The sequence below is a fragment of the Mustela lutreola genome, chromosome 12 (assembly GCF_030435805.1).
Source record: "Mustela lutreola isolate mMusLut2 chromosome 12, mMusLut2.pri, whole genome shotgun sequence".
NCBI classification, from domain to species: domain Eukaryota; kingdom Metazoa; phylum Chordata; class Mammalia; order Carnivora; family Mustelidae; genus Mustela; species Mustela lutreola.
The window spans coordinates 19,244,664-19,257,961 of record NC_081301.1 but is presented as its reverse complement, the minus strand read 5'-3'; the positions used below and the strand labels follow the sequence as shown (position 1 = coordinate 19,257,961).

The 13,298-nt window shown below is 56.6% G+C and overlaps 1 protein-coding gene across 6 annotated transcripts in view; it reads left to right on the top strand.

The window, feature by feature from the left end:
- Positions 1-13,298, top strand: part of COL27A1 (collagen type XXVII alpha 1 chain) — a 137,135-nt gene that overhangs the window by 110,677 nt on the left and 13,160 nt on the right. For 5 of the 6 annotated variants that reach the window (XM_059142186.1, XM_059142188.1, XM_059142187.1 and 2 more), the window contains 12 exons: positions 2,043-2,096; positions 2,202-2,309; positions 3,367-3,420; positions 4,306-4,359; positions 7,704-7,760; positions 7,923-7,976; positions 8,532-8,585; positions 8,835-8,888; positions 9,714-9,767; positions 9,869-9,976; positions 10,447-10,554; positions 11,425-11,532. In XM_059142186.1, coding sequence (XP_058998169.1) covers positions 2,043-2,096; positions 2,202-2,309; positions 3,367-3,420; positions 4,306-4,359; positions 7,704-7,760; positions 7,923-7,976; positions 8,532-8,585; positions 8,835-8,888; positions 9,714-9,767; positions 9,869-9,976; positions 10,447-10,554; positions 11,425-11,532 — 867 coding nt within the window. The remainder of the gene's footprint in view (positions 1-2,042; positions 2,097-2,201; positions 2,310-3,366; positions 3,421-4,305; positions 4,360-7,703; positions 7,761-7,922; positions 7,977-8,531; positions 8,586-8,834; positions 8,889-9,713; positions 9,768-9,868; positions 9,977-10,446; positions 10,555-11,424; positions 11,533-13,298) is intronic. The other variant, XM_059142189.1, reaches the window with a different exon arrangement.

Genomic DNA, 13,298 nt, shown 5'->3' with positions numbered 1-13,298 from the left:
GACTTGGACGTGGTCTACTTCAATGCTGTGGGTAGAGACAGGAGATGAGTTACCTGTATAATTTAAAATTTTTTAATACTTACATTTCAAAAGAGGTGGATGAAATAAATTTTAATAATATATTTTATTTAGCTCAATATAGCCTAGATACGAACATTTCCAACATGTAGTCAACATAAAAATCATTAATCAGGTATTTTACCTTCTTCTTCTTCCTTTTTTTTTTTTTTTTTTACTAAATCTATGAAACTTGATGTGTAATTTACTCATATGGCACATTTCAATTCGGATGCTAAATTTTCATTGGAAATACTTGTTCTGTGTTTAGATTTCGTAAAATACACAGCTGAAAATGTAGGTTTATATCCCCAAGTTGTTCCAAACATATGTAAAAGTTTTGTGGTAACTGAATTATCTGTATTTAAATTAATTTTAAGTTAATTAAAATTAGATTGAATTAAGAATTTGGTTTCTTCATCCAGTCACCACCTTTTCAAGTGCTCAGGAGCGTTATGTGGCAAGGGGTCACAGATAGACAAAGCTAGTTCAAGCCTTACCTATGAGAGGCAGGGCAGCTGAGGCACACAGAAGGGAAGGGGCTTGTCCAGGGTCACATAAGGACTTAAGTACCAGAATGCAAGGCAGTCTGTGCTCGGTCCTTCCAAGACTACCATTTCTTCCTTCCTGAGGTCCCTAGGGCAGTCTCACTAGCACTGCCCTTGGGGACAGTAATTTGTCTTCTCTAATCCACTTTTGCCGTGTTTTGTCCTTATGCAGAATAAAGGTGGCCTCCCTGTAATTTCCATCCACTGATCACCCCAAAGAACACAGATGCCCCTGTGTTCTGCAGATGGGTGTCAAGTGCCTCTCCTGCTCCTCTAAAATCCCATCTTCCTACCTTTCCTCCATCACAGTTACTCATTGCCCCCTCCTATTCCAAGGTGGGGCCATCACCTCCCTCATCCTACAGCATATACCTCTGTTAATGCAGCCAAAGGGCTTGAATTGAACTAGTTCTTTAGTGCTTACCAAGAACGTAGATGTCCTTTGAGGTTTGGGTCTTGAAGGGACTATCCTCCGGGGACCATCAGGATGTCCTTTGAGATCAGAAACACTGTCTATCTTATGCTCGACATCCCAACCTGGTGGGCTCAGAGTTGGGATTCTCTTCTCTCCCTTTCTTTTCCTCTCTTATCTGTCTTATGCTCACACGTGCACACTTACATGCATTCACTTACCCTGTGAGTGGCCCTGACAAGCACAGGGCAAAGGAGAGCAAAGGGAGCCCTGTGAGGGAGGGGGCGGAGCAGCCTATGGGAGGGAGTGGCCTGGGAACCCCAGTGGGATAGTAGGGGAGGACCACTGACCTTCCAGGCACAATGCCCCATTGGGAGAATCCCTTCCCACCCCTATCCCCAAAAGAGGGCGCCCCTGTCCATAGGACACAGCCTCGGGCTGGTCAGAAGTGCCCCATGGCATCTCAGATGTAAGAAGAGCTCCCCGCCCGCTGCATGTCATCAGAGTCCCCAGGAGCCCCGGGCATGGACTCAGACAGAGCCGCAGTTGACTCAGTGTGCTGGGCCATGTCGTTTCACCTTTGGGCAGCCCAGAGGTCACCATCTGTGGGAGCAGACCTCGATCGGGCCTCCGGCTCAGGGTTCCCCGGGGGCTGGAACAGTGTGGGGCTCGTGGCAGGTGCAGAGGGTGTAGGTGCAGGTGCTCCCTCTGGGACAGCGTGGGCGCCTCGCAGTCACCCCAAAACAGGGATGTGTCCCGCACTGACTATGGGCCAGGCACCCAGTGAGCACAAGGGGCCATCCCCGGGTTAGCTTCTCAGCCCCGTGTGGCAAACAGGACCCCTGTCCCCACTTCGCAGGCCAGGTTCCCACATCACAGGGTCCCCGGGGTACGGAGCACAGGGTGAGTTCCGAACCCAGGCAGTCTGCCCTCAGAGCTCCTGTGCCGATGCCCCTTAGGCTCCGTGGCTCCGCCTCAGGTTGCTCTCATTTCTCACCCTCCTCCTTCCCTCCTTCTCCTCCCAGGGTCCTGAAGGAAAACCAGGGAAACAAGGCGAGAAGGGCCGGACCGGAGCCAAGGCGGGTGCCCAACCCCTGTGACCATGATCTCCTCTCCCCCTCCCCCACTTCTCCCCTCACCCCCTGCTGGGGCTCCATGACCGTCTGTATCTCCTCCCACTGCAGGGTGCCAAGGGCTACCAAGGACAGCTGGGTGAGATGGGCGTCCCTGGAGACCCCGGACCCCCTGGCACCCCAGGCCCTAAAGGGTCCCGGGGCAGCCTGGGACCAATGGTGAGAACTCTCGGGGTGGGGTGGTTTGGGGTGGGCAGGCACAGAGCAGAGGTGCAGGGGTTGGGGGGGGCAAGGGAAGAAAGAGAGGTACCTCCTGCTCCACTGCTCAGCCAAACCCTTGGCTGTCCCCTGTCCTAGCTGCTTCTTTTGCATCATGGGTCCCTTGGGGACCCTATAGAAGCTGCCATCTCTCTCCCTGAGAAAGCACCCCCAAAGCCAAGTATTTCTTTCCCTTTGAAGGGGGCTGTGGGTCTTCTGAAGCCATTTACAGACTCAGATGGATAAGGACCCATTCTGGGGCGGTGGCGGAGAGGGGACCTGCCCCTCAGGAGGGTTTTACAGAACAAGGAGTTTTCCCACTGGAAATAGGCTCATGAGATAGGGCTGCCGATCACTGGGTGACCGCTGAGGCCGTCCCCACCTCTTGCTGGCCCACCGTGAAGGACAGTCTCAGGGCTTTGCCGGCTGCAGGGGGAGGAGGTGGGGGGAGGCGGGCAGGTGAGGCATCTCTGAGCTGCCGGTGTGCAGCACTGACGGGCGCCCGCAGTGTGAGTGCTCCCAGCAAGGTGTGAACACTCCCACCACGGCTGATCCTGTGCCCCCCGCAGGGTGTCCTCCAACACGCCCTTGGGAGGAGATGCACAGCAGTGTCCGTCACTGGCTGGTTCTACCACACGCACTCAGTAGACGGAAATAAGCCAGAGCCTGGGTAGTGGTAAAAAGGAGCAAAATTATTAGAAAGGGAGGAGTTTTGAAGATGTCATTTTCACTTTTAATTGATTCAACTGTACGTTCCTATAATTTAACTTTCTATAGCTGCTTCTGTTTAAAATTGGCTCACAAAAGTGAGGATAGTTTAGCCACTCCGTCTTGTGAACCCCCAGAGCTGGGAGTAGGGAGGGCCGGAGGGAGGGGGTGCTCAGGGAGGAGCTCCGCAGCCTGGGTTCTGGGCCATGGACCTGCAGGTTGGTGGGGCTGAACTGGACTGCTGCCCGGGCCCGGGTCGCTGCAGTGAGAACCACACACCTGTACCGACATGCATCTGCTCCTGTCCTAGGGTGCTCCAGGACGGATGGGGGCCCAAGGAGAGCCGGGACTGGCTGGTTACAGTGTAAGAAATCTCACCTCCCCCCTCTCGGAATTCTCTCCTGCAGGCAGGGACCCAGGCCCACCACCTCCCTGCTGAGGCCTGCCCTTGGGCCACGGAAGATCCCTGGTGGGCCCCCAGAGCAGGGGTGGGCAGACAGAAACACCCTCCCCCTCTGCATGCCCTCGCCGAGTTCTTCCTGCCCGTGGTGGGGGCCACACGTGTGTCCTGTCCTATCTAGGCGTCACGCTGGCTGAATGCGGAAGGGAGAAGCCTCACCCCGCTTTTGCATCCAAGCTGGCACCCCTCTTAAAGGAGGCTGAGCCAAACCCATGTGATACAGTTGGGGGACTAGTCCTCAGAGAGGCTCCGGGCCCACTCAGAAAGGGAAACTGAGGCTTGAGGAGGCGAATGATGGCTTGTTAAGTTTGAAGGTGGGATCCAGTGTCTGAAGGAGACACAGCAGGGAGATGAGGGGGAGAGAGGAAGACAGAAGGTCAGGGCAGAGGACATGGGAACCAGAGAGGGGGAACTGGAAGTCCAAGGGAGGAACGTGCGTGTATGCTTCCCGCCATGGCCTAGGGAAGTCGGCTGGGGTCAGCATTTTGCTCCTGCCCCAGGGGACACACCTGGCTCTCCAAGATCTGGCCCCAGGTCTGCTCCAGGCTGGCGTGAGCTGTGCCTCCTGACCGTCCAAGCGCCCCCACCCATGAGAGGTCCATCAGGGACTGGCCCGGCATGTCTGGGAGGCCCAGGGCCGGCTCAGAGTCACACAGTGAGCTGGGGCAGAGCCAGGGCCCCAGACTCATAGCCCAGGGTCTCCACCTTGGAATTTCTGGCCTTCGTCACTGTGCGTCTCAAGCCCTCATTCCCCTATGCTTTTACCTCTTACCATCCTGTTTCCGGCAGGGACACAAAGGCATCATGGGCCCCCTCGGACCTCCTGGACCAAAGGGTGAAAAGGTGGGTGCTCCCTCCCGTCTGGGCCGCAGGAGCCAGCGCCTGGGGCACTGTGGCTGGGGTAGTGTGGAAGTTCATGGTCGGCTCACCCCTGCTCACACAGTGGCTGGCCAGGAGCCGTTAGACCCACATTCAACACAGATGGCCTGCGTGTCAGGTGTGTGCCCAGCACCAGAACAAAACCACAGGTCCTGCCCCGCCAGGGCTTCCAGTCCCTCAGGAGGGAGGGACGCATCATGTACAGACTATAACCACAATTCCATCATCTGTGTGAATGTGGGCATTGAAGCCTTGCTGGGGAACGAGACCCCCCAGTGAGAGCCGGTGCAGGGCTTAGGACAGAGAGCGCGGCCAGCCTTTCCAGCCAGAAAGGGGCCACTGAGGCAGAGGGAAGAAACATCCATACCCCACCGCTTGGCTCCAGCTTTGGTAGAGGAGAGAAACTGCTAGAAGAAAGCTTGCTGATGGTTGTGCCCTGCCACACGATGCAGGTGGGGTCTTGGGGGGCCGAGGCAGTGGCTCCGGGTCACCTTCTGAGGCAGCACCAAACTGGCCTTTGAGTCCTACCTTAGCAGCTCAAGAATCCCTGTTCTTGCCTCCCCCCTCGCCCGAAGGCTCCACCTAGAGAATGCCTCCTAGCAGGTGGCCCCCTACTATTCCCCCCCCCCCCCCAGCTCCACCTTTGTGAGCTAAGTCAGCAACCCCCTCACTATACCCCTGGCTTACTGTCCAGCTGGTCCCTGCTTGGAGAAGAAGAGCTCTGCAATCAGTGGGCTTCTACATCCCACAGGAAGCTGTAGGGAGTACCGCTCAGCACCCCAAGTCTCCCCCTCAGCCCTGAGTCTGCCACAGCTGGCACAGGAGACCCTGAAACAGGGGGAGCCTCCCTCCCCACAGCCACCTGGAGCACCAGGACCGGTTCCTGTGGCTGCTGAGAATGGGATCTGAAACTTAAAGCCGCCCTACTTCTGCTGGAGCCTCGGGTGGGATCCCAGGGTCGCCTGAGCCTTGACTGCCCTGTCTGTTAAGTGGGTGGCTGGCTGCCTCAGGAATGCGAGGCTGAGCCGGACGTCCCCCGTATGTCAGCCGTAGGCACTTTCCTCATGATAAGGTAGTCGATTAGTTCACGCATGCGTTCAGCTACCTGACAGGTAGGGTGCATGCATGGTTAGTGATCATATAATATCTTCTCGGCTCTGAGCTGGGGGCTGCAGAGATGCCCCCAAAAGGGTAAACCGGATGCAAGAGCGAATCGCCAGGCACAAGCTGAGGGGTGCTGGAAGGAGGGGGAGCAGAGTCCCAAGGGAGACCCCAAAACACATAGCAGTGTGCAGAGCTCTTCCCTGGGATTCCTCCATGGCCCTCACCATGAGCTGTCAGTGTCCCACGTGACACATGGGGAAACTGAGTCTCCAGGCTGCTTAAGGACTCGGCCAGGACCAGTGGAAAGGTGGCAGGACCAGGAGGCAGGCTCTGACGTCAGGCTGTGTCTCCTGAGCCAGAAATAGGCCCTTAGATGAGCTAATGTGCTGCTCACCCTGGTGAATTCCCCTTGGGGCATATGTCTACAGAGGGGGTATCTGGAGGGACTGGCGATGAGACTCTGGGAACAAGGAGAGGCCCAGGGCTCCACCGGCTTCCTGCTGCTAAACCTGCATCCCCAAAGTCCAGCCACAATGTGGGGAGAGTGGGGGAGATTTGTGTAGCTGGCTTTTGGCTCAGACCACCCCTTGCTTCCTGTGTGGCCTTGGCTAAGACCCTTCTTTCCCTGGGCCTCCGTTTCCTCATCTGTAAAATGGGCCGGTAGTCATAGCCGCATCGGAGTGCTGTATGGATTCTATGGAACACCTCCCAAAGGGTCTGCCATACAGAATGTTTTTGGTAAACACGGCCCTCTTCTCCAACGTGCCTCCGTCCAGCTGCCTCCCTCCACGGTGGAACCAAGATTTGGGACAATGAGCCATAGACAGAGATCAGGGAGGAGAGGGAATCCCCTCTCCCTGGGCCACCCCTTGGGTACAACTGGTCCGAAGCCTTGGGCCAAGTTCCTCCCGCTTTGAGTCTCTGCCCGCAGGAGCCACAGAGGCTCTGGGCCAAGGCGCTCCGGCTGCCAGCCCTCAGGACTGATTTGGGCCTGGGACTGGCTCCAGCCCCAGGGATGGCTCCCTCTCCTGCCTCTCAGGCTTCTCCTTCCACCCTTGCCAACAGCCAGGGGGCCCCGGGCTGCCCTAGCTTGACCCTCCTGACCAGAATGCACCCCCGTGGGAGGCGACACCCATTGTCTGGGGCTGGAACATTCCGAGTCCTGGGTTTTGGCCTCTTGCTGCTCTGATCACACCTTCCCCGTAGCTGGCACACGGCCTCTGCCTCCTGTCTTGCTTGGTGGCCCAGCGCCCAGGGTGGCCTGCCAGGGCTCAAGGACCTCCACCCTAAACCCTATGCCTCCTGCAATCCCTCTGACAGCCTCCACACCACACATTGTCCCTGCTGCCATCGTCAACAACAGCCAAATGCATGGCCCCCTACCCCATGGGCAGTAGCGAGCTCTCCTCCCTGGGTCCTCGGAACAGTGCTGCCAGGCATCGCACTCCTGTTTCACAGATAGGAACCTGTCCCGTGGACAAGGATCCCTAACAGGGCCACCGCAGAGTGCAACCTGGGGCCTGCTCCCGGGGCTCCCAACCAGCGTAGAAGGTTCCTGTTAAACCTGGCTCTCTGCCCACTTTATTCCAGCAAAGATGGGAGAAAGGGACCCTTTTTCGGGTCCGACCAAGGCAGCAGCCCACACGGTCTCTCTGTGCCTCAGTGTCCTCATCTGTAAAATGGGGAGATACCGTCACCTGCTTCATAGGGTTGTTGGAAACATTCAGTGAGTGCCTGTGCGGTTGGAATTATTGTCACTCTGTGCTAAGCACCACGCAGGGAGTGTTTGCATCATTTCCCAGACTCCCCTCACCCCTGCCTCCTGGGTACTGCCATTGTCCCTTTACCCCACCTCTTCCCTGCTCCCCAGCTGAGAAAAAGAGCTCCAAGACAGGAAGGGACCGGATGGGGGTCTGAGCAGCTGGTCCTGTGCAAGCTGGGTGTGACCAAGGTCTCCGCTCTGTCCGGGTCTGGTAGCCCGAGGGCTCCTGCCTGCTGGGGCGGGGGATGCCCAGCAGGGGGCAGTAAAGGGCACTCTCTGGGTTCCGCCGCCCTGGTCCGCCCCTTCCCTCTCTGGTCTCTTGTCTCAAGCCCTAAGTAAGCCGGTCTTCATCACCGATGAAGGCCCTTTCCACGCTGTGTGGAGTGTCTGGAATTCCTCAGGTTCACCAGGAGCCAGAAATAAGTCCTGGTTGTGTCCACAGGGGGAGCAGGGCGAGGACGGCAAGGCTGAGGGGCCCCCTGGGCCACCTGGAGATCGGGTAAGCCCCCTTTTCTGTCCCCTGGACAGCCACCAAAGTGGAACCCTAGCTTCCTGCTGTGGCAGGGGGTGGGGAGGGGGAGGCTGAGCAGGGGTGAGGCTGCCACAAACATCTAAGAGGAGACCTGATGGCCCATATGTCATTGCCATCCTTGTCATTCAGGGCCCCGTAGGCGATCGAGGGGACCGCGGGGAGCCAGGGGACCCTGGATACCCCGTAAGTATCAGAGCTCCTACCCAGTAGCAGCGTCCGGCACGGCATGCCCGGGCTGTCCTCCGACCTTACCGGCCCCAGGCAGGAAAACAGCCTTGGCCGGGAGACAAGCCCTCCCTCCCACCGTTAGTGCCCGCCTGAAACGGAGACCCCCAGAGAGAGGGCTCCGGCCAGAATCCAGGCTGGCAGGGGGTGGGCTGGAGGGGGAGGATGAGGTTGGGGAGAGAGGCCCCTTCCTCACAGGGCCTCAGTCTCCCCGTCCTCTGTGGCCGGGAACAGCTCTCCCTACAGAAGCAAGAGACCGACCGCTGAGTGAGCCCCGGGCCCCCACCAGGCTTCTCCCCCTCCCCTCCCCTCCCCTGCTCCAGCCTCCCCGGCAGGGTCATTTGGCAGCTTTGCAAATGAGCAAGCTGAGACAGGGACAATGACACAGAGCGGGGAAGAACAAGGGCTTCCGGGACTCCTGGGACTCCTCCGGATGGGAAGTTGCCCCAGGCCACCCCCCACCCCCTGCCCCTCCAGGGTGGGCCCCCTCACCCGTCTCTCCTTGGTTTCCAGGGACAGGAGGGTGTGCCAGGCCTCCGTGGAGATCCAGGCCAGCAGGGCCTACCCGTGAGTGCTGCTCCCTGACCCATCCCCCTCCAGCTCCATGTGGGTGGTCAACAGTGGGGGGAGGAAGGGACCCTCCCTGCACAGGGCCTGGGGCAGTGCACTCTGGTTTCTCTTGCCCTGATGCTGGGGGCACCCCTAGAGCCTGCACCCCCAACCCCCTCCCACCCCTCCCCTTCTAGGCGGACACTGGCCACCCTCCCCGGGAGAGAATCCTGGGGCGGCTATGCATCCTCTCACCTTGGTTTGCAGGGGCATCCGGGACCCCGGGGACGGCCAGGACCCAAAGGATCAAAAGGGGAAGAGGTAAGAGGAACTGAGGTCCACAGGGGACCCTGGGAAGAGCAGACCCCCACCCAAGCGCCAGGCAAGTAGGAGGCTGGGCTGGCGGGTGCCCTACAGGGAGCTTCCTGGCCAAGATCTCTTCGTTTCAAAGGGCCTGATGGAGCGGGGATCACCTGCCCCACTGTCAGGGCCTCCGGGAGGGGGACCATCTGTGGGGCCAGCAGTGGGATTCGAACCCAGGGCAGTCACGCCAGAGCCAGCCATACCACACTGAAGAAAATCTGGAGAAGCAGGGGTCCGGAGGAAGGAGGGGTTGGACAGATGCGGATGGTGGGAACTGAGGGGTGGTCGAGGACTTTCCCATCTTGCACCCAGAGCCCCTGTGTCTTCCTCCACTGAGGTCAGGCCAGTGCTGTCTTCCTTGCCCACAACCTCCCTCCAGGGGTCTCCTTCACCCACACACCATCTCCCCGCCCCCGCCCTGCTCAGGAATACAGCCACACTCTTGAGGATCGAAGGATCTTGAAGCCCAGCCAGCCCTGGCCCCAGGCTCCCTCTAGGAAACTGGGAGGGCCGAGAGCCTCTGCAGTAAGGCGAGCCCGTAGGGGCTCAGGGCCCAGAGCAGGGGTGAGGACAACACTGTTAGGTTCCACGGCCAGCCCTGCCCCTGGGCTTCTAGGCCAGGGTGATAGGACCATTTGCAGATTCAGATGCTGAGGCCCAAGAGGCGGAGGGGCAGGGCTGGGCCACACAGGAGCGCCCATGCTCCTTTCAGTCCCTTCCAGAACTCCTAGGGTTCTGCCCCACTTCCAGGCGGCCCCTGCCATGTGCCCCTTGATTTTTCAGGGTCCAAAGGGAAAGCAAGGCAAGGCTGGGGCACCAGGACGAAGGGGGATTCAGGTGAGTGACCAGCAGCTTGTCCCCTCCTCTCTGCCTGCCTCCCTCCCTGTCCGCATAACCCCCCTCCCAGAGGCCCTCATCAACTTCTTTTATGTCCCCAGGGCCTACAAGGGCTGCCAGGGCCTCGGGGTGTGGTGGGGAGACAGGGCTCCGAGGGTGTCCCGGGCCCAGATGGGTTTCCTGGCAGGGATGGTCAAGCAGGACAGCAGGTGAGCGGGACTTTGGGTTAACGCTTGGTGTCTCCCTTGGGGACAAGATGTGTTGTGGGGAGGGGGGGTTGGGGATGGGGTGGGGTTCTGCCAGAGGCCATGGGCCAGGAGGAACAGGTGTGGAACCTTGGATGGGGCAGAACCCACATATCCAGAAGTTTCCTGCATGGGACCTGGGAATGTGGCCTTTCTGACTACCCATGCCTGTACCCAGAAGGACCCCCCATACCCGCACCCAGGGGATGAGCTTGTGGTTGAAAGTTCCCTCCTCCCCATTTACAACCCCCGCATCTCTGGTTTCACTGGTCCTGCTCTCCTCACGCAGAGCTCGGATGACCTCCCTCCTGGGGTCTGACCTCCTTTCCCCCAGGGCCACCCAGAGTTCACCCGGACTATGACACATCCTGCCCCCTTGGCTGCCTTTGTTTCCTGAAACATGAGAGGTCTTCCTTTGCCCTCTTTCTTTACAGGGGGAGCAGGGAGACGATGGGGACCCTGGCCCCATGGGCCCTGCTGGGAAGAGAGGAAATCCAGGTGTGGCCGGCTTGCCTGGAGCACAGGGGCCCCCAGGATTCAAGGTCAGACACCTGTTAAGCCACGTAGCTGCCTTCCCGTCTTTCAACCTTGGTACTAACTATAGTGACACTGATTATAATGCTCACCTGGGCACCTGTGTCCCAGGGCCTGTGTGAAGATGGAGTCCCTGGCTCTGATGTTTCTCTGGGGTCCCTGCCCCAAGCTTGAACCTGACTTGAGGGAAGTCAGGTTTATCCAGGTAGGGGGAAATCTTAGGCCGGTAGAAACCGGCAACCTGTCATTGAGCTGTCCTTGGGCGCCCTCTAGTGGGCCTTTGTGGAACATTGCTGTTGCTTGTAGCCAGGACCCTCTTCCAAAGGGCATCTTTGTAGTAAGTGTTGCCAGCGGGGAGGGGGTGGGGCATGAGTCCATCTGAATCCAGGCCTACACGCAGAAGGGAAGATTGAGATGGATGAATCAGGCATGGCTCCTCTGGTCTTCCGCAAGCGCCAGGTTTAGCTGGGGAAAGACTGGAACCCTCCGTGGGAACAGCAGGCAGGGGGAGAAGTGGACTTGGCCCAGGGAGGATTGAAACGCGGAGAGAAGGGGAGGTGGCATCCCAGGCAGGAGGAAGGGCTGGAGCAGAGGTGTGGGCGAGGTGGGGGGGGCGGTATTGGCTAACTTCAGGGTCTGCTGGGAGGAAACAGCGAAGAGGAGAGGCAGGGTGGGAGCGTGGAGAGCAAGTTGGAGCTTGAATTCCAGAGTCAAGAAAGAGGCTTTCCTCTTAAGGAGGCTGAAGTTCTGAGCCCCAGCATCCTGAGAGGTCAGCCGACCCTGTGGCATCACTGTTCTGTCTCTCCTCGGCCCCCCTACCCCTCCCTTAGTACCATTTTCCCTTTTGGTCATTTTGGTATTTGTTTGTTTTTTTTAAGGGTGAAAGTGGGTTACCGGGACAGCCAGGTCCTCCCGGCAAACGAGGGACAGCGGGTGGAACCGGGCTTCCTGGGAGCCAGGGGGAGCCTGGATCCAAAGGCCAGCCGGTGAGTAAGCCCCAGGGAATACGGATGTTCTCACCCTCACGTGTACACACGCATGTTCACACATGCACACACAGGCCCGGAAGCCTCCCGCCTGCTCTGTGACAAGGGCAGAGTGACACTCTCTCTGAGCCCCAGATACTCCTCTGCCTCCCCTGAGTGGGGGGTGGGGGGGGGAGGCTGAGACATGGGATCTGAATGGTCCCTTCAGAATGAGGGGGGTGCATCACGACCTGAACCCGAAATAGCCTCACATCCAATAAAGAAATTCAATCTGTGGTTTAACAAACATCTCACAAGGAACACTCTGGCCTCAGATGACTTCACTGGAGAATTCTTGTCAAAGTTAAGGGAAGAGGTAATACCGATTCTGCATAAACTCTTCCAGAAAGTTGAAGAGGAGGTAATACTTGTTAGCATATTCTATGAACCTAGGCTGGACATGGCAAGAAATCTCCAGACAAATATACCTCAGAAATACAGATACAGAAATTCTCAACACGATTTTAGAAAAACCAATCTAAGAATGTATTCAAAAGATAGTACATCTAGGGGCGCCGGGGTGGCTTAGTGGGTTAAAGCCTCTGCCTTTGACTCAGGTCATGGTCTCAGGGTCCTGGGATCGAGCCCCGTATCTGGCTTCCTGCTCATCGGTGAGCCTGCTTCCCCCTCTCTCTCTGCCTGCCTCTCTGCCTACTTGTGATCTCTGTCAAATAAATAAATAAAACCTTAAAAAAAAAAGGTACATCAAGACTAAATGATGTTTATCCCAGGAATGCAAGGATGATATAACGTTTGAAGATAAGTCAGTGTAATGCACCATATTAACAAACTGAGAAAGAAAACAAACCCATTTGATCCTACAGTGGATGCAAGAAAATCACTTGGCGAAATGCAACTCCATTTCTGATAAAAGTGCTCCGTACCCTTGGTAAGGAAAAAGGAACTTCCTCAACTGCGAAGAGGGCATTTGTGAAAAACAGGTGGCCAGTATCATACTTAATAGTGAATGGCTGAATCAGTCAAAGAAGAAACGAGTCGAAGATACTTGTTCTCGCTTCTGTTCAATGTTGTGCTCGCACGTCCCGCCGATGCCATCAGGAATGAAAAATAAAGAAAAGGCACTCACATCAGATAAGAAGAAGTGCATATTTCCATTTGTTGATGAAATTATTGTCTAGAGAGAAAATCCAATGGAATCCACAGTCAAGCTATGAGAACAAGTGACTCCAGCAAGACGGCGGACAGCAGCACAAAGGAGCTGTGTCTCTGTACACCAGCCACCATCAGAACCCAAAATCTAAAAGGCAATACTGTTTATAATAGCAGAAAAATAGGAAATACGTAGAGATACCTATGACACTAGGTATACAAGACATGTGCATTGAAAAACTGAAAGCATCTCTAAAATCTGCTGGGGAAGACCTAGGTCAATGGAGATGCTATGTTCACTGGTCAAAGACTAAGCATTGTTCAGATGGCTGTTCTCCTCCAGTTGGTGTATGGATCTAACCCAATCCCAATCCCAATCCCGATCCCGATCCCATCAGACCTTTCTCGTGGAAAATAAGAAGCTCTGTCTAATTTATTTGGAAATGCAAAAGGTGTAGAAGAACCAAAGCAAGTTGAAAAGGGAAAAGTTGGGAGGCTCCCGGTGGTTGATTTCAAGACTTTATTATATAGCTACCGTAATCAAGAAGGGAGGGTATTATCATAAATATACTAATAATTGATCAAAGGAACAGCATAGAGAGTTCAGAAATATATTC